Source organism: Sycon ciliatum, chromosome 9 (assembly GCF_964019385.1).
Source record: "Sycon ciliatum chromosome 9, ocSycCili1.1, whole genome shotgun sequence".
Lineage (NCBI taxonomy): Eukaryota > Metazoa > Porifera > Calcarea > Leucosolenida > Sycettidae > Sycon > Sycon ciliatum.
Window position 1 is genome coordinate 7,966,755 of NC_088651.1, and position 20,647 is coordinate 7,987,401.

Sequence of the window (20,647 nt, forward strand, 5' to 3'; positions counted from 1 at the left end):
GATTGGGAGCGAACGACCAGGGGTGCATCCAGAGAGCTCTACAGGGGAGTTCCAGTTTAGCTAAATCTTGAAGTTGCGGCAAATTTCCACCGGACCCCTTTCTCTTTTTTTCTTATGTGAACACGCTCTACTGCATCCTGGGCATGGCGCAGTTTGCCAAACCTTTTCTTCATACATGTAGTCCCGTGTATAGTCCTTAACTAGGGATGGTCAGACATTGTGGACGCTGTGCGCTTGGCCATCGTACCGTATGTTGTTTTGCTCATCGTCCCTGTGCTGTCAAGAATGAGTGATCAGCACTCGGCTGTGCGCCTATCGGCTTCTCAGTGTTTTGCTACCCTCATCAGACTCATGCCACTGGAGGTGAGGATGTTGACAATTACATGTGTGATGTGATGTGTTTGATTGCTCTATACCTATACCTGTGGGCTCTATTATGCCCATGCTTGTTAGTATTGCTGGGGGGTTTTCTTGTTGGAATTGGCCGGATAAGTGCGCTGAAGGCCTATCTATCTGTCTTTCACTCTGTCTTTCGCTCTGTCTTTCCCTCTGTCTTTTGCTCCGTCTTTTGCTCTGTCTTTCGCTCTTTCGCTCTGTCTTCCTCTGTCTGTCTTTCTCTTTGTGTCATTCTCTCTGTCTTTCAGTCACACATGTACATGCACCCACATAAGCACGCCGCCACGGTTTGCATGAACTGATCGTGTTGTACTGTCTTCTCTTTGCATGCAGAGTGTTCTGTTGTAGAAATTATCGCCTGTACTATTCTTTCACTGGCCGTTGGTGTTGTGTGTGTGTGTGTGTGTGTGTATGTGTGTGTGTATGTATGTGTGTGTGTATGTGTGTGTGTGTGTGCATGTGTAGTCGGGTGTTCCTGACCCGGAAGGCATGAGTGCAGATCTCATCGCTCGCCGTGCCGAGGAGCGTCATTTCCTTGAGCAGCTGCTGGATGGTAGTCGTGTGGATGACTTTGAATTGCCGTGTGCGGTCAATGCTGAACTACGCAAGTACCAACAAGTAAGCAATGTGTGGGTGGGTGGGTGGGTGGGTGGGTGGTTTTTTTGGGGGGGGGGGGGGGTGCAAGTGTGTGTGGGTCGGGGGGGGGGGGGGGGTGTTCAAGTGTGCGTGTGTCGGGGGGGGGGGGGGGGGGGGTAATCACTGAGGGTGGTAGTGTGCCTACAGAACTGGCTAACCATGCCAACTGTACAATTTCATTTTACTGAGTTTGGCAAATGTCTGGACCTTTTTAACTAGGGACTAGAGTCAAGCTCACAATGTCTGTGTGTGTCCGTAGATTGGTGTATGTTTATGTGTCCGTAGATTGGTGTGTGTGTGTGTGTGTCCGTACATTGGTGTGTGTGTGTGTGTCCGTACATTGGTGTGTGTGTCTCTGTCTGTGTCTGTGTGTGTGTCTGTGTGTGTGTGTCTCTGTGTCTGTCTGTCTGTCTGTCTGTCTGTCTGTCTGTACATCGGTGTATGTGTGCAGGACGGTGTGAACTGGCTGGCATTCCTTAGCAAGTACAACCTGCATGGGATACTCTGTGATGGTAAGACCCATAGACAAATGGCAGTACTGTTTTTTTAGCTGCATGGCATGTTGTGTATCTCGATCCAGAGCTGCATGTTGTTTATCTATGTCCAAAGCAGACACGAATCCTCAGTCCCCATGTGTTGTTCTCTTCTTGTTGTCTGTTTGTAGATATGGGTCTTGGTAAGACTCTGCAGACTATCTGCATTGTAGTCTCCGACCACTACATGCAGCAACAACAGCAGCAGCAACAACAGACTGAAAATGTTCCTACAGAAAGCATCAACAGCAGTGGCAATGCAGCATTGTCCCCGGACGGCCCATCAGCGACAGCAATGGATACGGAGCATGAAGCCACTACGGCGAGTGCTGAAACAGACACTGTGCAGGTACGAGTGTGGGCACTTTTTTATATCTGAGCCAGCGCACGCGAAAATCGACCTTAATGACACGCACTTCAAACTGAGAAAACGCACTTCAAACATTCTCTGTTTTCGTGTGATGTGCGATATATCAGGGAAAATGCTCTATCTTCTAAGACCCGTAACTCAAGTTTTACTCAAGATTTTTTCAAACGTTTTTGCATTGAATTCTGCCTAAATCCATCTGCCTTTATCCACTGTCATCTCAGTTTCTGAAAATATGTCACTAAGGGTGATTTTCGCGTGTGCTGGCTCATCTACTTTGCGGCTTTCTTTAAATTTCTTTTCCTTATCTATTTATGTTAAGCTAAGATGTTGCCATTTCAGTGGCAATATTTGTAGAAGCCAGCCCCACGTCAAGTGTCAGTGAGTTTGCAGGAACCATGAGCTCCGACGTTCGGAGCAGCTAGACGGTTCATTTTAAGTGGTTGACGGTCTAGGTGGCATTTTGTGAAGACATGTACTGAATCTGCGGACGGAACCGTTCCGTTCTTTGTGAACTTACATGATTGAGTGCCATGATTGTATATATTATGTAGGGATGAAGCACATTTTCCAAAGGTTCAGATGGAGTCTGTTCGTGTTGACAAAGGAATATTCCATTGTCTAGCATACAGACTATTAATGTGCAGTCTTAGAATGGCATGTTGTACCGCGTGTACGTACGAATCACACATTCTCGCTTTGAAACTGGCTTGAAAGTTGAAACAGCCGTATGAAGCACAAAACAGGAGAATGATGTTCTCTCGTCCAGTCCAGTGCTACGGTGGAAAGTGCCAGTGACTGTGTGTGTGTGTGCGTGCGTGCGTGCGTGCGTGCGTGTGTGTGTGTGTGACCCTTTGCAGGAGACTACTTGTGCTGTTTCGGTTACTGCTGGTTGCGATAATGACACCGATAGGACTACGAATGCAGACAGTGCTGGCGAGGCATTGGTGGCTCGGTGCAATGAAGCGCCTTCTCTTGTCATCTGCCCACCAACACTCACTGGTCATTGGTGTGCAGAAGTGGAGAAGTTCTGTGGCCGTGACGGTGTGCTGCGTGTCCTGCACTACATGGGCGATGTTCGTGAGAGGGTTAGGTAAGAGTGAGGATGAACAGAGGGCACATTGTGTGTGTGTGCTAGGGGAGACAGCCTACGATGTATACTGAGAGAGACTGCCTGCAATGTACACTGAGGAAGTAGACTGAGTGAGACAGCCTGCAATGTACACTGAGTGAGACAGCCTGCAATGTATACTCAGAGACAACATGTGTACACTGAGTGAGACAGCCTGCAATGTATACTCAGAGACAACATGTGTACACTGAGTGAGACAGCCTGCAATGTATACTCAGAGACAAACTGTGTATACTGAGGGACACAACCTGGACTGTGTACTTAGAGAGACAACCTGCAGTGTAGACTAAGCAAAAGGAGTACACAAGCAAGTAGTTAGTTGTTTGTTCACACTTGCCTTACATCTATGTGCTATTCTCTGTTGTGTCTGCTACATTGTGTGTACGTGCGTGTGCGTGCGTCCATGTGTACTCTTGTGGGCGTGTGTGTCTGTATGCCTGTTGTGTCTGTCTCTGTGCCAATGCCTGCGTGTTTATGTGTTTGCGTGTATCTGTACTCTCCCCAGAATACGTTCATCATTAGCAGAGTGTAATCTGGTTGTTTCATCGTATGATATCGTTCGCAATGATTTAGACTTCTTCAAGTAAGTTAAACGTGTCTGTGTATGTACTGGTGACTGCCAAGTTGACACACACTTGAATCAACATTGCTAGTCACTGCACACCAGCTGGGGGGTCCTAGCATCTAGAGACAAATCACGTGCCAGTGGAACATGACATGTTGATTTTGCTCACAACCTGCCCACTCCAGTTGCTTTTGGAGCAGGGTCGATTTTATGCACGCTCGTAGAATGGCATGGCTGTACTGTGACTTGTTGTGTGGTCAGTGGGTAACTATGGTCATGGCCACTGACACACTGACACACGTTGCATATCCCGTGGATCACATAGAACTTACTTCCTATACAGTACGGGGTTCAAACGTATATCGTTTCTGGTATCCTGTTCTTACGTCGTCTCCCAAGATGGTAGCGACGTAGGACTCCCTGTTGCACACTGAACATTGCGTATGCCTGTCTATATTGTATGTGTGGTGTACATGATTTTGACGTATTCTGCGGTCACTTTCTTGACAATAGTCTGAAAGAATTACTGTGTGGTATGTAGCACTGTATTGTGTATGTGTACATGCATGTACCTGATAGCAGCAGCTGCAATAGTGTGGTGTGTGTGTAAACAGTAGTCAGTAGTCGTTGTCTGATGATTGGTTCAGCCATGAAACTCTGAGTTACAACGGAATTTGCCAAGGTTTTCATGGTGTACCTTTGTGTCAACAGTAGACTTCATTTTACCTCTTCATTCGCACTGAGACACTCAGAAACCTGTGTTGTGTGTGTGTGTGTGTGTGTGTGTGTGTGTGTGTGTGTGTGTGTGTGTGTGTGTGTGTGTGTGTGTGTGTGTGTGTGCGTGCGTGCGTGTGTGTGTGCGTGTGTATGTGTGTATGTGTGTGGTGTTCTAGGTCAGTAAAGTGGAACTATTGTGTTCTGGATGAAGGTCATGTCATCAAGAGCAACAAAACAAAGGTATGGTGGGAACACTTGTCTGGCTATCCGGTTTGTATACCCAGTGGCTGCGTTCGATTATGCACTTGAATCATCCATTCACATGCATTCAAGTCGAATCGATTCGGAATCCATTCACTCTATTCACATGGGGTGATGTGAATAGCGCGAATCGATTCGCGTGAATAATCGAACGCACTCACTGTGTATCTGCTTGGAGAGATTGCAGGTCTTGGCCTGTCTGGGCCAGTGCTGCTAACTGCCGGAAGATAACAGTTAGGTGTTTCGTTTATGGGTGGGTGGGTCGAGGAAAGTTTGTTTTGAAAAATATTGATAGCTAAAACATCAATCCAATCTAGCTGTCAAGTCAATATATTTTTCCTTCGGGGGATTAGGTGGGTGGGGTAGGGTCATAACTAAACTTTTTCCTTCGGTAAAAATTATCGGTAATGCCAGATGGCCCCTTAGGTGTTACCAAGGGCGCGTTTGGTTGGTACGAACTAGAACAGGATTCACCAGAACAGCGCGTTTGGTTGGGACTGCACCTGTTCTGGGTCGGCCAGAACATGTTCTGCTTGCTCCGGCCTCCAGGCCGGAGCAGGCCGAGCAGTTTCACTTTTTCACAGTGAAACCTGGCGGGAACATCGATTTTGGTCCCAAATGATCACGTGCATACGCTTTTGGGTTGGACTCGTTGTACCGTACAAAGTGACCATGGTGACCCATACACATTTTGAAGAATGCACCAAGTTTGGCACATTTTTCCACAGAATGTGCTCTGTTTCTGGAGTACCGTTTGGTTGGCATGAGGCTGCTCCATGTGCACCAGCTGTTCGATCCTGTTCTAGATCGTACCAACCAAACGCACCCCAAGTGTACCTGACCATCAGAGTGTGCTGCTTTTGTATGGGTGGCTGTCAACACAAAACTCCTGGATTACATCATAGTCAATGCTGGTAAGGGCGTGCTCACACCGGGATTAAAACCCGCGCTCATGCGGGGGGGGGGGGGGGCTTTGGGGGTTGAGTCGCATGGCCCAAAACGCTTTTGAATAAAACCTGGCCTGAGTTCAAAGTGCGTGAGCATTGGGCACACATTTTGAACTTTTCAGGTGCCCAGGCAAGGAAAAACTGGCCATCGTTAAGTGGAAGAAATCGGTCTTTCGTCAGTGTTGGATTTTGAGCTTTCACCCTGGCTTTTCATGACAATAGAGTGCTCATTGCTCATATAAACTGACTCGACTCGAACTGGAAATGCAAACATGTTTTGAGTGTCAGGAAATTTGAAGAAAAAAACATCACCTCTCTTTGGCGCTTGGCGTTGTGTGAGCGAGGCCATTGGGTTTCTCTGTAAGTCATGCTGCCGCGTGGACACAGCGCGCCTCTGCAGTGTGACCGCGCCCTAAGCGTCAGGATGTGGTGTAGTGTGTACAGCTGAGCTGCATTGGTGCAGCAGGAGACCTGCTTGAACCCTGTTTGGATGCACTGGCTTTTTAGAATAATGTAGTCCAGGAACTATGCAGTGACAGTAGGAGAATGGTGTCTTCACCTCGACACGTTGCCACAGCACACCACCAGCAAAGCGACACATCCGTCGGTACTGAATTCCCTCATACAGCTGTGTCGAGTATAAAACTCTCGTTAGTGAAGGTACTTAAAATAGATATTGTAGAATGGCTAAGATAGGGAAAATCACCATTTTGCGCTGAAAGGGGTAAGCATAATGCGCGTGCCTAGGGTGCGAAGATTAGAGCTAAGCTATAGAACCTAGTGCAAAACACCATGAATAATTAAACTGGGGATACTGTAAAAAATAGCCTCTTTTACGGGCAAAACAAAAAGAGTTAATGGATAAATGGGATAATGTAAAGACGTGATACTAATCATATAATATATTTATGAGGTCGGCTGGAGAGCGCAATTATGGAGTGATGGTTAATGAAAAAGGGCACCTATTTGCCTTTGGAAAATCAGTCAAATAAAATAAAAGCAAAAAAGCAAAAAAAAACCTATGTGCTACCTACACAGCATGCACGGGGAAGTGTTCATGGTAGCATAGGTAGCAAGTGCATTCCTGGCGACATCACTGTCCTCTTCTCGTTCACCATTGGCCGCATGGTCGTCAGGTTCCGGATGGTGCCTGGCGTACTGTGATGGGTCCACCGTCCACAGCTGTTCATAGGGACAGCTCTGGCGCTCATGCACATTGTGGGGAGTGCAGGTGAGAACAGCTACATCAGCAGCAAAACATGGATCCCTGATGTTGCTATGAACTAAAATCCGGAAGCAACCTTTGAGTCTTCCAACGGCTTGCTCAACTACGTGCCTAGTCCAAATCAGATGGTAGTTAAATGACTGCTTAGCAGGGCTGACTGGGGTGGTGAATCACTTCATGGTCAACGCATTCAGTGCAAATGCAGAATTGGCAACCAGATAGGGCTGTATTGCCAGTTGCCCAATGGACAGTGCCTTACTCACCAACCATGCCTTATCAACAGTGTTCTGCCGTTGTGCTGATGAGGCAAACGTTGCGGCGTCGCCCACAGTTCACGTTTGTGACTATCCTTCTGGCGTCCACAGTGCCTAGGATCATAGTTGACGGATACTTTTTATAGCACCAGTACACATCACTGTGTGCTACAAGCTTCTCAATCTCCATAAAAGTTCCATCTATGGTGCCAGCGCAATACGGCAGACCACACAAATCCTGAAAATCAGTCATCACGCGGTTCGGCTCAGCACCTTCAGGGAACGCTACCGATTTCGGCACAAGTGCAGCCTTGAAAACAGCAGCAGTCTCGTGGACGATATGGACAGCAGTGGTTTTGCCAACTCCGTACAGCAGTGCTAGCTGGGAAAACGACGGGGTATGCGCAAACCAATGCAGAGTGAGTGCTAGACATTTGCACGAAGGCACATACTTCCTCAGATGAATATTCTGTTTCGTCAGAGGTGCTTGCACCTGTGCATGTAGACCCAGAAACTCTCCTAGAATAAACCAGCATGCATGTTTTAGCAGTGAGACATGAAGCATCTCTGAAACTCACCGTGCTACGGAGGCTGGCAGAGGGGCTAAATCAGTCAGCTTTCGCTGAGTCGCCAAAATGCCTCCCTTCCCATCCTGAAATTGTGCTTGTATTGGGCTTCTTCCCAGTCAGAGAAGCCGCGTGCTGACATGGTTGGCAGACACTCCAAGACCTGACTTTGCCAATTGTCAGGGGGGGGGGGGGGGCAGTGTGGCCCTCTCCAATCATCTTTGAACAATGGTGTGTTCAACAGGGCGATCCACGCAAAGCTAGTACCAGCTAATGAGGCAAGGTAAGGTTTCAAAGGTTTGGACATGCCAGTAGTGCTTAGTTCTCCTTCGTCCTCGCAGCCTTGCAGTGGTGCAGAATATATTCGGCCCACCTCGCAAGAGTTTGGAATGACCAAATAACAGCGAGAACCTTCTTCTTCTTTGCTGGCCAACACGCCATTGTCAGCAGTTTGATACAGCAAGGACACCAACACAAACCTAACTTCTTCACTGCGTTCCGTTCCCAAAACGAAATTTACTTGGTAGGAAAGAGCATAAGGAAGATTTGATTTTCGCCCACACTGCCACAGGCAGGGACTGCGTCATCAAAACAATGGGTACCACAGAAAGTCACTGCTCCTGCAGTCGCGTACAATCACGGTACCGCGAATGTCGAGTGTCTGTAGAGACATTGCCGAGTATTCTATACACTAAAAAACCAAGAGACCAACCAACCAACCAACCAGGAGTTGGTGGTTGGTCTCTTGGTTTTAGTGTGTAGAATACTCGGCAATGTCCCTACACGCCATTGGTCTTTTCGAAAAGAGCCCTAGGAGGGTTTTTGTTTCGCTTTAATTCGGTGATAAATATGCTGGTGCATGTAGTAGGTTGGTCACGTACCTGTAGGAGAAAGTCCGTCTACTACAAGTACATACAGATTGTGCACTGTATCCCACCAGGCCATGTACTCGGTGCTGCTACTGCTGCTGCTACTGCTGCTGGTGGTGCTGCTGGTGGTGCTGCTGGTGGTGCTGCTGCTGGTGGTGGTGGTGGTGCTGCTGCTGCTGGTGCTGCTACTGCTGCTGCTGGTGGTGCTGCTGCTGGTGGTGCTGCTGCTGCTGACGGCGCGGTGCTGGCGGCGCCGTCGTTGTTGTAATTTTTCTCTTATGTTCATGTACATGTATTATATTTCCTGTTGTTCCTGACCGTACTATAGATCACAAAGGCTGTCAAGTCACTGCAAGCATCTCATCGTCTCATCCTGTCCGGTACACCTATACAAGTGAGTAGGAATGCTGCTGTCTACTGCTGCTGTCTACTACTGCTGTCTACTGCTGTCTCTCCCCTTTGTCATTTACCTAATACCAATGTCTTACCCAGGCAGGCAGGCACAGTGGGATGGTCCAAGACCATGATCGAGAAACAGAGGGTAACCGCTTTAGGAGCTGCATCTGCGCCTTGATCCTTGAAGGGTGGTGGCGTTCCTACGGATGCGGAAAACTCGGCCTCTAGCCGAGTCCGACGCGAACCGTGAATTTTTTTTAAATGTCTTACCCAGCCAACTTTGTGCTGCAGAAGGGGAGTTGTATTAGCCTAACACTGGGAATTTAGTATGAGGAAGTTGTAAAGGGAAAACATCTGAAGAAAAAATTGACTGTCGCTACTGAGACTCGTGCCAGGGACCCTCACCATGGGCTGTTAATTGTCACCACCGAGACTCGAGTCGGGGACCCTTGCTCTAAGCTGCTGTTCCACTAAGGTTCCAGCGATATGTGAATGTCTTCTCCAGTGTTTTTACTAGTATTCTTTATACGCGAACTTGAATTAATTTCCTTCTCCGTCTCCTTTCTTGTATAATTGTTTTGTCTTCCATCTCCTGTCTTCCACATTCTCTCTTGTTTAGAACAATGTGCTGGAGTTGTGGTCACTGTTCGACTTCTTGATGCCAGGATTCCTGGGTAGCGAGCGTCAGTTCTTGTTGCGATACGGCCGACCGATTATCAACAGTCGTGATGCCAAGGCTTCATCCAAAGAGCAGGAAGCAGGTGTGTTATCAGGTTGTGATTGTAGTACGGTTGTGCTCGGTGAAATCCGACCCAGAGTGTATGTTGCACGCCCTCAACTTGCACGGCCGTTGACGCCTGGGAAGTGGCACGAATGCGGCTGGACGTACATACGTACGAATACAATGATGTAATCGGAACTGGTCCAGGGTGCCGGCTTTGCACTTTGGGTCGGATTTCGTCGAGTGCAACTGTACAAAGCAGTGGGGTTGCACGTATGCATGCAAGTACGCATGTACGTTTGAGCTAAACCAAGTGTGTAAGCGGATTGGTGTATGAATTAAGGGTTGTGTTGGTGTATGTGCGAGCAACCTGTATGAGTTCGTAGTGGACTGGAATGAGCAATGGCCAGATCACATTGTTGTATTACTTTACTTGCTGTAGCCTGACACCAGAGGCAGCATGGCCTGCATGATCAGCTTTTCTTAATGTACTCAAGTGATCTCTCCATGGTTGTCCTGAGGAAGACCACCCAAAACAGACCATCTACCTTCGCCCCTCCTCATCCTGAGGAAGACCACCCAAAACAGACCATCTACCTTCACCCCACCTCATCCTGAGGAAGATCATACCAGGCTGAAGTCCCTGCTAGATCATCCAGATCCTGCCAGTGTAGCACCAGGTCCACAAGGTTCTCTAAACTGACCAATGAGCATCTCTCAACTGTTCCTGTATTGTCTAGCAGATGCTCCTCTATGGCAACCAGTGGGCATGATAGCTCTGAGAGCTGCTTGTAAGCGGCCTGGTGTGTGACGTAGGGACAGTGTTGTAGTGTATGTCGGGTAGAAGCCAGGGGCTTTGCCCAGTCGCTCATCAATCAGTTGTGTTCTACCAAGACATAGGAGCACTTACCTGCGTGTCTTTTAAAGTCAATGATAGCTCACCTGCAGTTTTATCCACTGGGTCACCGGCTGGTAACTTCCTTGGTATGAGTGGACCTCTACGGTGATGCTCTTATTGAGTGATTGTTTCTGTGTGTGTATGTGTGTGTGTGTGTGGCTGTGTGTGGCTGTGTGTGGCTGTGTGTGGCTGTGTGTGGCTGTGTGTGTGTGTGTGTGTGTGTATGTGTGTGTGTGTGTGTGGCTGTGTGTGGCTGTGTGTGGCTGTGTGTGGCTGTGTGTGGCTGTGTGTGTGTGTGTGTGTATGTGTGTGTATGTTTATTATGTACTGTTCCATTGTATGCAGGTGTGCTGGCAATGGAATCTCTTCACCGGCAAGTGTTGCCGTTCATACTGCGACGCATGAAGGAAGACGTGCTCCACGACCTGCCACCCAAGATCATTCAGGATTACTGTTGTCAGCTGAGCCCTCTGCAGGTAACAACTTACTGTTCTTAACTGCTGTACTGGATTGCTTCCTGTCCTATTTGATAATGAAGTCTTGCTGTGCTGTACCAAGTCATGGAGTGATGTGCCAAGTCTTGTTTTCTTGTGCGTGTTGTTTTTTTTTTTTGTGGCCATAAGTGTGGTCAATTTACTACCTCTCTCTCTCTCCCTCTTTCTGTCTGTCTCTCCCTCTCTCTCTCTCTCTCTCTCTCTCTCTCTCTCTCTCTCTCTCTCTCTCTCTCTCTCTCTCTCTCTCTCTCTCTCTCGTTCTCTCTCTCGTTCTCTCTCTCTCTCTCACTCACTCACACACACACTTACACATTCTCTCTCCATTTCATTTTTGTAAAAGGTTCGTCTGTATGAGGAGTTCTGTACTTCACGAGCCAAGGGAGTTGTGAACCAGTTACTGAATGAGAAGAAAGAGGGCAGTGGAGGAGGGTCAAGTGATGCTGGAGATGCTGGCAAGTCTAGTTCTGGAAAGGCAGCACCGAAGGGTACAGTGTACGCCTTCCAGTCCCTGCAGTATCTGCAGAAGGTAAGATTTGCCTATGAACATGTGCGAGTGTGCATCCGCGCGTGTGTTTGTGTGTGTATGTGTGTACGTGTGTGCGTGTGTGTGTGCATGCATGCATGCGTGTGTGTGCTTGTTTGGACAGCGTGTGGATGCACTGGCAACTTTTTAAAATTGTTTCTTTGTGGTAACGCTGGTCACTTGTTTGTGACCTCTATTTTCGGCTTCTTATGTTATGCATATCTATTTGTTTAGAAGTTCACATGAGTGGACAGCTCTGTCTCTAGTCGGTTCATTCCCTTGTTGAAGGGTGTGTGCTTGTGCACAGGTCACTGTCTCTTGCTGAGGAGTACATCACACAAAAACGTTTAGGAAACTAGTGTATTCATAGGTTGAGGGAATGGAAAACTGGTATATCTTTTTTATATCGTTATGACTGCCCACCTTGTTTTATTCATGAAGAAGAAAGGACCAAAGGTTTACAAGGTACCCGCAGTTGTTCAATACGGGCAATTATAAGCTAACTGTTGCATGTTATGACTCATCAATAGGGAGGTTTAGTCCCACGTAATCCGTGGGTACTTTACGTGTGTGTACCACGTGATGTACTCAGTGACCCACGTACAGACGTTTTCTGATTCACGACATACCGTGTATGGAGGCTCACCCACGTTCCGCCAAAACGTAGGTGAAAATCAGAATGGAGTGCATTGTGCGAGCTGTGAGGGTGCTCAGCTGAAGAAGTTTCCGAAGCACGAAATCAAAATATTGGATGAGCTTCTTAGGCCTGGGTAGCTTCGTCTTTGACCAGGTTTGGGCCTTTCGCTTCATGCTTTTGTTTGTTCCGTGTGACTAAACATAACATTGCAACGTGGGTGCCCTTCATCCACTTTACGTGGATCACCCACGTACGCGTTTCCGTTACGTGAGAACTAAACCTCCCTACTATCAAGCCTATAATTTCCAGTATTGGGCAACTACGGGTAACTTGTACACATTTGGTCCTTTCTTCTTAATTTTAATCCTTGGCTCTCCATCCGGGTTTAACTCTGTTTGTAGTCGGTTTATTCCATTGTTGACTATTGTGTGTGCTTGTGCACAGGTGTGCAATCATCCAGCGTTGGTGCTGACCAACAAACATCCAGCATACCCTGAGATCACAGCTGAGCTAGCAGAATCCAAGAGTGGCTTGCATGACATCCAGCATTCATGCAAGCTAGTTGCATTGAAGTAAGGCACATGTGTGTTGTGTGTTTGTTACTCGCTGCATCTGCGTCTGTGTGTGTGTGTGTGTGTGTGTGTGTGTGTGTGTGTGTGTGTGTGTGTGTGTGTGTGTGTGTGTGTGTGTGTGTGTGTGTGTGTGTGTGTGTGTGTGTGTGTGTGTGTGTGTCAGCTAGTTCGGTTGGTGGGTACACTTATGCCGAATAGTGAAGGGTCTGTTGTTGCCAACAGACTCGGCTGTTGTAAGGTGTATTGTTGTACTTGACACCTTTATTGGTGTCAGAGTTTATCTATGTTCTATTTAAAGTATACATACCTGTTCTCCAGTGCGCTACTTCTGGCAAGATAAATTCTTGTGTAATCGCTGTGGGTCAGCTTTTAGTCTTCACAAGATGTGTGTGTGTGTGTGCGTGTGTGCGTGTAGAAAGAGCGATGCAAGACGAGAGTGCAGAAATCCATGTACGCTCTCTGTCCACGACAGCGGGGTGTGCGGGAAAGGGATGTGATCATGTACGGGAAAGGGATGTGATCATGTACGGGAAAGGGATGTGTAGCACATTAGTAGCGCGTCCAGCCTCCATGATGCAGTACTGTACTCAAAAAGATCATGCCAAGGAAAATACCTTGCAGACTCTGATTGCAGACTCTGATTGCAGACTCTAATTGCAGACTCTGATTGCATGGTCTTGTACACAAACATGGTGATCTTTACAGTACTGGCGGGCGCCGAAGAACGAACAGGCTAGAATTTCACCAAGAACAGCATACCAATGTATGCACGGTGACTTAACTGTGCATAGACTGTAATACATGAAAATAAGAACGGTCTAGGCTAGGAGGCTGACCTCCCAGTTCTTCGGCAACCGGCAGTACTCCATGGAAGGTCCTGTAGATGTGAAATTTTAGGACATCCATTGCATCACGTCTTTCCCCCTTCACAAGTCGCAAACCAGCACCTTGCATTACTGGCAAAGTAATACAATCGTCTGTATTGCCATTGCTTGCAACAGCCCTGTAGATCGCAGAGAAGGCGAATGTTTGCAGAGTGCGATTTCTCGTCATACCAACTAAAAGAGATGGGCCATGAAGGGAGACGGTTTCTGGGAGAGAGTTTTGCTTCACTTTGTTGTATGCCCTGTTCTAGGGTCATCTTTATTCATATGTTTGAGGGGGTTGGAAACGGGAAAAGTCTGAAGAATAATTGACTGTCACCACCAGGACTCCAACCAGGGACCCTCGCTTATGGCCAGCGATGCTCTATCTTTATCCTGCCTTTTTTGTGTGTGATTGTGCATGCGCACCTGTGCTTGACGCTTTGGTGTGTGTGTGTGTGTGTGTGTGTGTGTGTGTGTGTGTGTGTGTGTGTGTGTGTGTGTGTATGTATGGATGTATGTATGGATGTATGGATGTATGTATGCATGTACTTTTTCTGAAGTATTTATGTCCGCTTGACGCTTTGGTATGTGTTTGCGTGTTTACAGACAGCTTCTGTTTGATCTGGGACTTGGTGGTAGCAGCAGCGCACACATGGAGTCTACTGGTGGTGGTGGTGGTGCGAATACTTCACTTTGTTCAAGTGCTGCTGACATCCTGGATGGTAATGTTGTGTCAGCTCACCGAGTCTTGCTCTTCTGCCAAGCCAAGAGTGTGCTGGATATAGTGGAGAGTGACCTTCTCAAGTAAGTGAAATGGTCAGGTGCAGTTTTACCCTCTATTGTCTTGTGTAGCCTTGTATGGCATTGTGTAGCCTTGCAAGCCTTGTATAGCATTGTGTAGCCTTGTACAGCCTCCTATGCTAGACCGTTCTTATTTTCATGTATTACAGTCTATGCACAGTTGAGTCACTGTGCATACATTGGCATGCTGTGCTTGGTGAAATTCTGAGCTGTTCGTTCTTCGGCACCCCGCTCTTCAGCGCCCGACAGTACTGTCATTGACTGAGCATGAGGGTGACTGACTGGCGGTGGCTGACGGTGGCTGGCAGTGGCTGGCTTATGTGTCTTTTTGCTCAGCAACTGCTTTTGTGTGCTGCATGTCTTTGGGAATTTATTTTCAGTACTTTATAAATAAAGTAAAACTCCCCAGATCCGGGCAGGTTGAGACCAAGCACTGCCCATGACTAGGAATTGACCATAACTCAGAACTTACATACTTCCTGCATGCAAGTTAACATTTTGTAATGAATAGTTGTTAGGGCCGTTTTTTGCGTTGAAATGCCAATTCCTGTGACTATAGATGGTCAGAAAGGTGCCCAGTAGACAGAGGTGCCCGGATTAGGGACGTCTGGATCTGGGGAGTATTACTGTAGTTCCAGCATTATATATGTGTCTTTGCTCGTGTACGTGCTGTACGTGCTGTGTGTGTGTGTGTGTGTGTGTATGTGTGTGTATGTGTGTGTGTGTGTATGTACGTGCTGTACGTGCTGTACGTGTACGTGCTGTACGTGTGTATGTGTGTGTGTATGTGTGTGTGTATGTGTGTGTGTGTGTGTGTGTGTGTGTGTGTGTGTGTATGTATGTGTGTGTGTGTGTGTGTGTGTGTGTGTGTGTGTGTGTATGTGTGTATGTACGTGCTGTTACTACGTAGGTCACACTTCCCTTGTATTTCCTACCTGCGACTGGACGGCAGTACACCGGCAATGGAGCGACATGGCCTTGTCACACGGTGTGTATTATGCCATGTTATTATTATTGTAACACTTCTCGCCATAATTATCAGCAATTTGTCCCGAGTATTCAAACATGTGGTTTCTGACCAGTCCAGGCCTGGTACATGGACACTAGGACATGGACACTAGTACGTGCATACTACTAAAGCCTCTTGTACGGGCAAACAGAAATAGATTGTAAAATCAATAGTTCGACGAGGAGACAATAATTTTAATATGGCAATAAGTAGGACGAGCTGAAGCGACATGTGGACTACTTTATTAACAATGTAAGCGATGGAGACGATGCAAGAAACAATCTAAAGGGTAAAGAAAATACATGTAAGAAGAAAAAGGGCAATGGAAAAAAAGATGATTCGAACAAGTTTTCGTACAACACTCTTCAGGAATCACCGTTGTACTAAAGAACAAAATGAGAACAAAGGAAATAATATAGCAATCAAGGTTTGTTCGAATCATCTTTTTTTCCATTGCCCTTTTTCTTCTTACATGTATTTTCTTTACCCTTTAGATTGTTTCTTGCATCGTCTCCATCGCTTACATTGTTAATAAAGTAGTCCACATGTCGCTTCAGCTCGTCCTACTTATTGCCATATTAAAATCAATAGTGATAAAAAAATATTTAAAAAACACAAAGGGTAGAGCAAACAGAACCCAATGTCATTGATCCGTCTCACCAGCAAGGGTAGTTAGAGCACATTAAGCTTTGAGGACACCAAGACAGCATGGACGTATAATAGCAAACCAATTGTGCACAGACCACAGCAAGAATGAACATCTCATGAATATTGTAGTGTCGCGTATAAAAGCATGACTCGAATAGAAGCCGATTTTTCGAAGCCCGTTGTGCCACAGAAGCACGATTTGAATAGAAGCCGATCTCTGCAAGATACGCGTACGTGCGTGGCAGTATGCACTGCACAGTGTAGACTGATGGTGTTGACGTAGAAGCATGTTTTGAATAGAAGCATAACTTGAATAGAAGAGCATGGTTTGAACCCCGGCTTATACGGCCGTAAGCACCTGCTTTTATACGCGACATTACGGTACTAGTACATGAACAACAGCTGGTCTTGCTTCCATAATTATAGTCCATTGAAGTGAAGTGTATGCTATCTGTGCTTGTGTGTGTGGCTGTGGCTGTGGCTGTGGCTGTGGCTGTGTGTGTGTGTGTGTGTGTGTGTGTGTGTCTGTGGCTGTGGCTGTGTGTGTGTGTGTGTGTGTATACATGTGTCTGTAGGTTCAACAACGATGCCAGTATAGATATGTTGCTGTTGACTACACACGTTGGTGGTCTGGGTCTAAACTTGACAGGTGCTGATACAGTTATCTTCATGGAACATGACTGGAATCCCATGAAGGACTTACAGGTTAGTTTATCTACGGTTTCTGCTGCTACTGCTGTTCCTGCTGTTCCTGCTGTTACTACTGTTGCTACTTCTACTGCTGTTGCTACTGCTGTTCCTGCTGCTACTGCTGTTCCTGCTGTTCCTGCTGCTACTGCTGTTCCTGCTGCTTCTCATGCTGCTGCCGCCGGAGAATCTGTTGTTGCTGCTGCTTCTGCTACCGCCGCCGCTGATGGTGATGATTCTGCTGTTGTTGCTGCTGCTGGTGATGTTGCGACTGCTGCTGGTGGTGATGTTGCTGCTGCTGCTTCTCTTGCTGCTGCTGCTGCTGCTGCTGCTGTTGCTGCTGCTTCTGTTGCTTCTGTTGCTGCCGCCACCGCTGTTACTGCTGCTGCCACCGGTGATGGTGATGCTAATGGCAGTGCTGCTGATAGTGAAGCTTCGTAGGAGCTAGTGGTGTACACCTGTGGTTCTTTGTAGCTGGACCTTGGCAGCTTCACATCCCCCCCCCCCCCTCTCCTCTACCTTCATCTCTTTTCTCTAAATGTCTGTGTCCGTGTATGTTTGTGTCTGGGTACATTTGTGTAATCCAGGCAATGGACCGAGCTCATCGTATTGGCCAGAAGAAGGTTGTCAATGTGTATCGTCTTGTAACACGTGGTACTATGGAAGAGAGAATAATGAGGTGAGTGACTGCAGATTTCAAAATGTGTGTGTGTGTGTGTGTGTGTGTGGGTGTGTGGGTGGGTGTGTTTTCAATGTAAAGTATAGCCCCCCCCCCCCCCCCCCCATTGTCTAAGCGGATCTACGCAGTGACAGCCCGTTCTTTTGTTTGACGATTCCTGGTGCGATTCCGATAGCTCCATGAGGCATTAATAATTTGCAATAATTTGCTAATATGCCTAAGTTGGGCAGGCATCTAACTCGGGCATCTCTCTCTCTCTCTTTCTTTCTCCCTCCCTCTCTCTCTCTCTCTCTCTCTCTCTCTCTCTCTCTCTCTCTCTCTCTCTCTCTCTCTCTCTCTCTCTCTCTCTCTCTCTCTCTCTCTTCCCATAGAGTGTTCTCTTGGGGATTGTGAATTTTTGTTGTTGTTGTTGTTGTTGTTGTTGTTGTTGTTGTTGTTGTTGTTGTTGTTGTTGTTGTTGTTGTTGTTGTTGTTGTTGTTGTTGTTGTTGTTGTTGTTGTCTGTGCTTTTGCCAAACCAGTCTTCAAAGATTCAAGCTGGGCATAGCAAACTCGGTGGTGACTGCAGAGAACTCCAGCCTGTCGTCAATGGACACACACCAACTGCTGGATCTGTTCCAAGGGGAGGAGAAGTCATCGGTCACCAGGAAGGGCAAGGCAGCAGGAGGTTTGCAGCAAGCAGCTAGTTCCAGCGCTACTGCCGCCGGTGGTGGAGGCTCAATGAAGGCTGCTCTTGAAGACCTGGAAGAGCTGTGGGACAGTAAACAGTATGAGGAGGAGTATAGTCTAGATGGGTATCTGCAATCACTGAGCGACAAGACTTAGTGCTGCTTGTCTCCACACGTCACTCCTATCCTGCAGGTCAGCATTGGCATGACTGGAGACTGGACGTCAGGCTGCAGGTGATATTCACTTGGTCAGTTTGCTGCAGCTATCAGTTACAGCCACCCGAGTCCTTTTTTATCCGTTCAGACAATGGCGTTATCAGCGCTGTCTCACATGCTACCCATGCGCTGTCTCACATGCTACCCATGCGTTGTCTCACATGCTACCCATGCGCTGTCGTGCATGTACCAGTCTGTGTAGTCGCTTTGTTTTGTCAGCTGGATTTCCTGCTGTGTACATGGCCAATGCGCGAGGATGTACTGCATGCACAGTCTGCCTGCACATGTGCTGCATGCACAGTCTGTCTGTCAACGCATGTGCCGCGTTAGCTGAGGATGTACTGTATGCACAGTCCGCTAACACATGTTCAGCAAGAGTTGCTGCTACTGATGAGTTTCTGCTTACCTTTGTGGAGCTGTGCTGCAATAGCACAGTGTTGACTGTTAAATACATTATGCTCGTCTGTTGGAGCCACGGTTCTCTGCAGTGTGCCCACTGACACCAGCTGGGAGCTTCCTCTCTTCAGAAAGGGCCAATTTCCCGTACTATGCCCTCTCTTCAGAACTACATTGATATCAAGCCCTGGGAGCTTGTATTTTTATGTGCGTATTCTGGCAGTTTTGACCTGTTTTTTATCTATGTGCGTGTCTTCTATTAATTCTGACACATTTTTGGGAAGTCATCTGGATAAGTAGGGTTAACAGGTATTTTGATTAGTTTTGCACCAGGTCATGCCAAGTAAGGATAAGAGCAGGGTTTGAGCTGCTCAGTTGCTCAATCCGTGCCATGCCAACAGCTGCTGCTGCTTGATGTACCCATACTGCTCAGTGCTGGCCTTTCTATGTGTACTTCGTGCCAGAATACAGATTTTACGTGTGCACAATAATCAGCGTTGCTTGTTTTCCCACGCTGAGCATAACGTTACCCCTCTCTCTCTCTCTTTCTCTCTCTCTCTCTCTCTCTCTCTCTCTCTCTCTCTCTCTCTCTCTCTCTCTCTCTCTCTCTCTTTCTTTCTCTCTCTCTCTCTCTCATGCAGTGGCTGTGTGGACACAGCTTTACTCCATCGTCATGTTTTATTCCGCGTTTGCACCTCTTGTACTGAGGCTCTAGTTTTTAAAGTTCTGCCCCTGTGGCTTGTAGATTTATTCTACGTCGACGCTGATTTTATTGTCTGCAATCTGATGCATGAGCACGTGCATCATAGTGGTACACTCGGACGTCTCTTATCCGGGCACCTTGGGACCGGGCAATGCCCGTATCTCAGATTTGCCCGTATCTCAGGATAACTCATCTAACACGTACCATAATTATCAGTTTTTGATGAAGTTTATTTGGCACGTATTGCACATGCTCAGGATAAAAAATAAACCATTGATGAAAATGTGTGGATTACACAAGTTGGCAGTGACAAATATGCAATTGTGCATACGAAAATAGGTTCAAAATCCCCAAACTCGAAGCATTTTGCCATAGGAACTCAAGCTGAAGGTGCCCGGTAGAGAGACGTGCCCGTATCTGAGGCGTCCGGATAAGAGACGTTTGAGTGTATTCTCTTTCTCAAACTATAATACTGTACATACTACTTGTCAGTACATGTATCCGCTCCTCTCTTCTCTTGTTGTGCTCTTGTTAATATGTAGTGAAAGGGCGGAGAGTTCTACCAGGGAGTAGTGAATACTGCCTGGTTGTACACTTACCGTGCTTGACACCAATTAGATATTCTACTGCTACCTGTAGTGCAGGTATATACATGGTAACCTAGCACTGGTTAAAAAACAGTATTAGATAAACCTTGTTATAGTTCACGCAAATTGTTAGATTGACAGCATGAAACAAGGTGGAGACACTGTGTTAGGAAACAGTGACCTTACTACAACCTTCTGTCCCCGGGGAAAATCGTGATTCCGCGGCCGCGTTTTTTTCCGCGTTTTTTGCGATTTTTTAAAGACTGTGTTTTCCGCGATTTTCCCGCGTTTTTGAACTTTTTTGTTGCACTACACGTACACACAGTGCACTATTCGGTCAGCAACGTCTCATCGTGGCGGCTTTGTACTCAAATATGACGAGTGCTTACACCAGAGACTTGTAACTGATTGATTTCACTACATACTCACTGAAAATTGCCTCATATCAACTGCAAACTTGCCGCATATCAATAATATTCACCGCATATTTACCGCATATTTACCGCAAATTATGCCATATTATGCCGAGTTTTTCCCCGCGTTTTTTGCAAGTTTTTTCCGCGATTTTCCCCGGGGACAGAACCTTCCGCGGTTGGCGGAGCCCCGGTCCCTGCGGACCACTTGAACCATATGGGTGTTGCACCCGGTTCTGACCCTCATTATGCAAGGGGGGGGGTAG

General features: G+C 47.1%; 1 protein-coding gene across 1 annotated transcript in view; it reads left to right on the forward strand.

The window, feature by feature from the left end:
• LOC135824535 (TATA-binding protein-associated factor 172-like) overlaps window positions 1-19,439 on the forward strand; it is a 59,206-nt gene extending 39,767 nt beyond the window's left edge. Inside the window, exons 28-44 of the mRNA XM_065337271.1 lie at window positions 215-363; window positions 862-1,014; window positions 1,484-1,544; window positions 1,697-1,914; window positions 2,793-3,025; window positions 3,570-3,647; window positions 4,523-4,586; window positions 8,797-8,862; window positions 9,484-9,625; window positions 10,829-10,959; window positions 11,318-11,503; window positions 12,582-12,709; window positions 14,182-14,379; window positions 15,287-15,364; window positions 16,609-16,738; window positions 17,308-17,399; window positions 17,920-19,439. Coding sequence (XP_065193343.1) covers window positions 215-363; window positions 862-1,014; window positions 1,484-1,544; window positions 1,697-1,914; window positions 2,793-3,025; window positions 3,570-3,647; window positions 4,523-4,586; window positions 8,797-8,862; window positions 9,484-9,625; window positions 10,829-10,959; window positions 11,318-11,503; window positions 12,582-12,709; window positions 14,182-14,379; window positions 15,287-15,364; window positions 16,609-16,738; window positions 17,308-17,399; window positions 17,920-18,223 — 2,411 coding nt within the window. The 3' untranslated portion in view covers window positions 18,224-19,439. The remainder of the gene's footprint in view (window positions 1-214; window positions 364-861; window positions 1,015-1,483; window positions 1,545-1,696; window positions 1,915-2,792; window positions 3,026-3,569; window positions 3,648-4,522; window positions 4,587-8,796; window positions 8,863-9,483; window positions 9,626-10,828; window positions 10,960-11,317; window positions 11,504-12,581; window positions 12,710-14,181; window positions 14,380-15,286; window positions 15,365-16,608; window positions 16,739-17,307; window positions 17,400-17,919) is intronic.
• The last annotated feature ends 1,208 nt before the right edge of the window (window positions 19,440-20,647 follow it).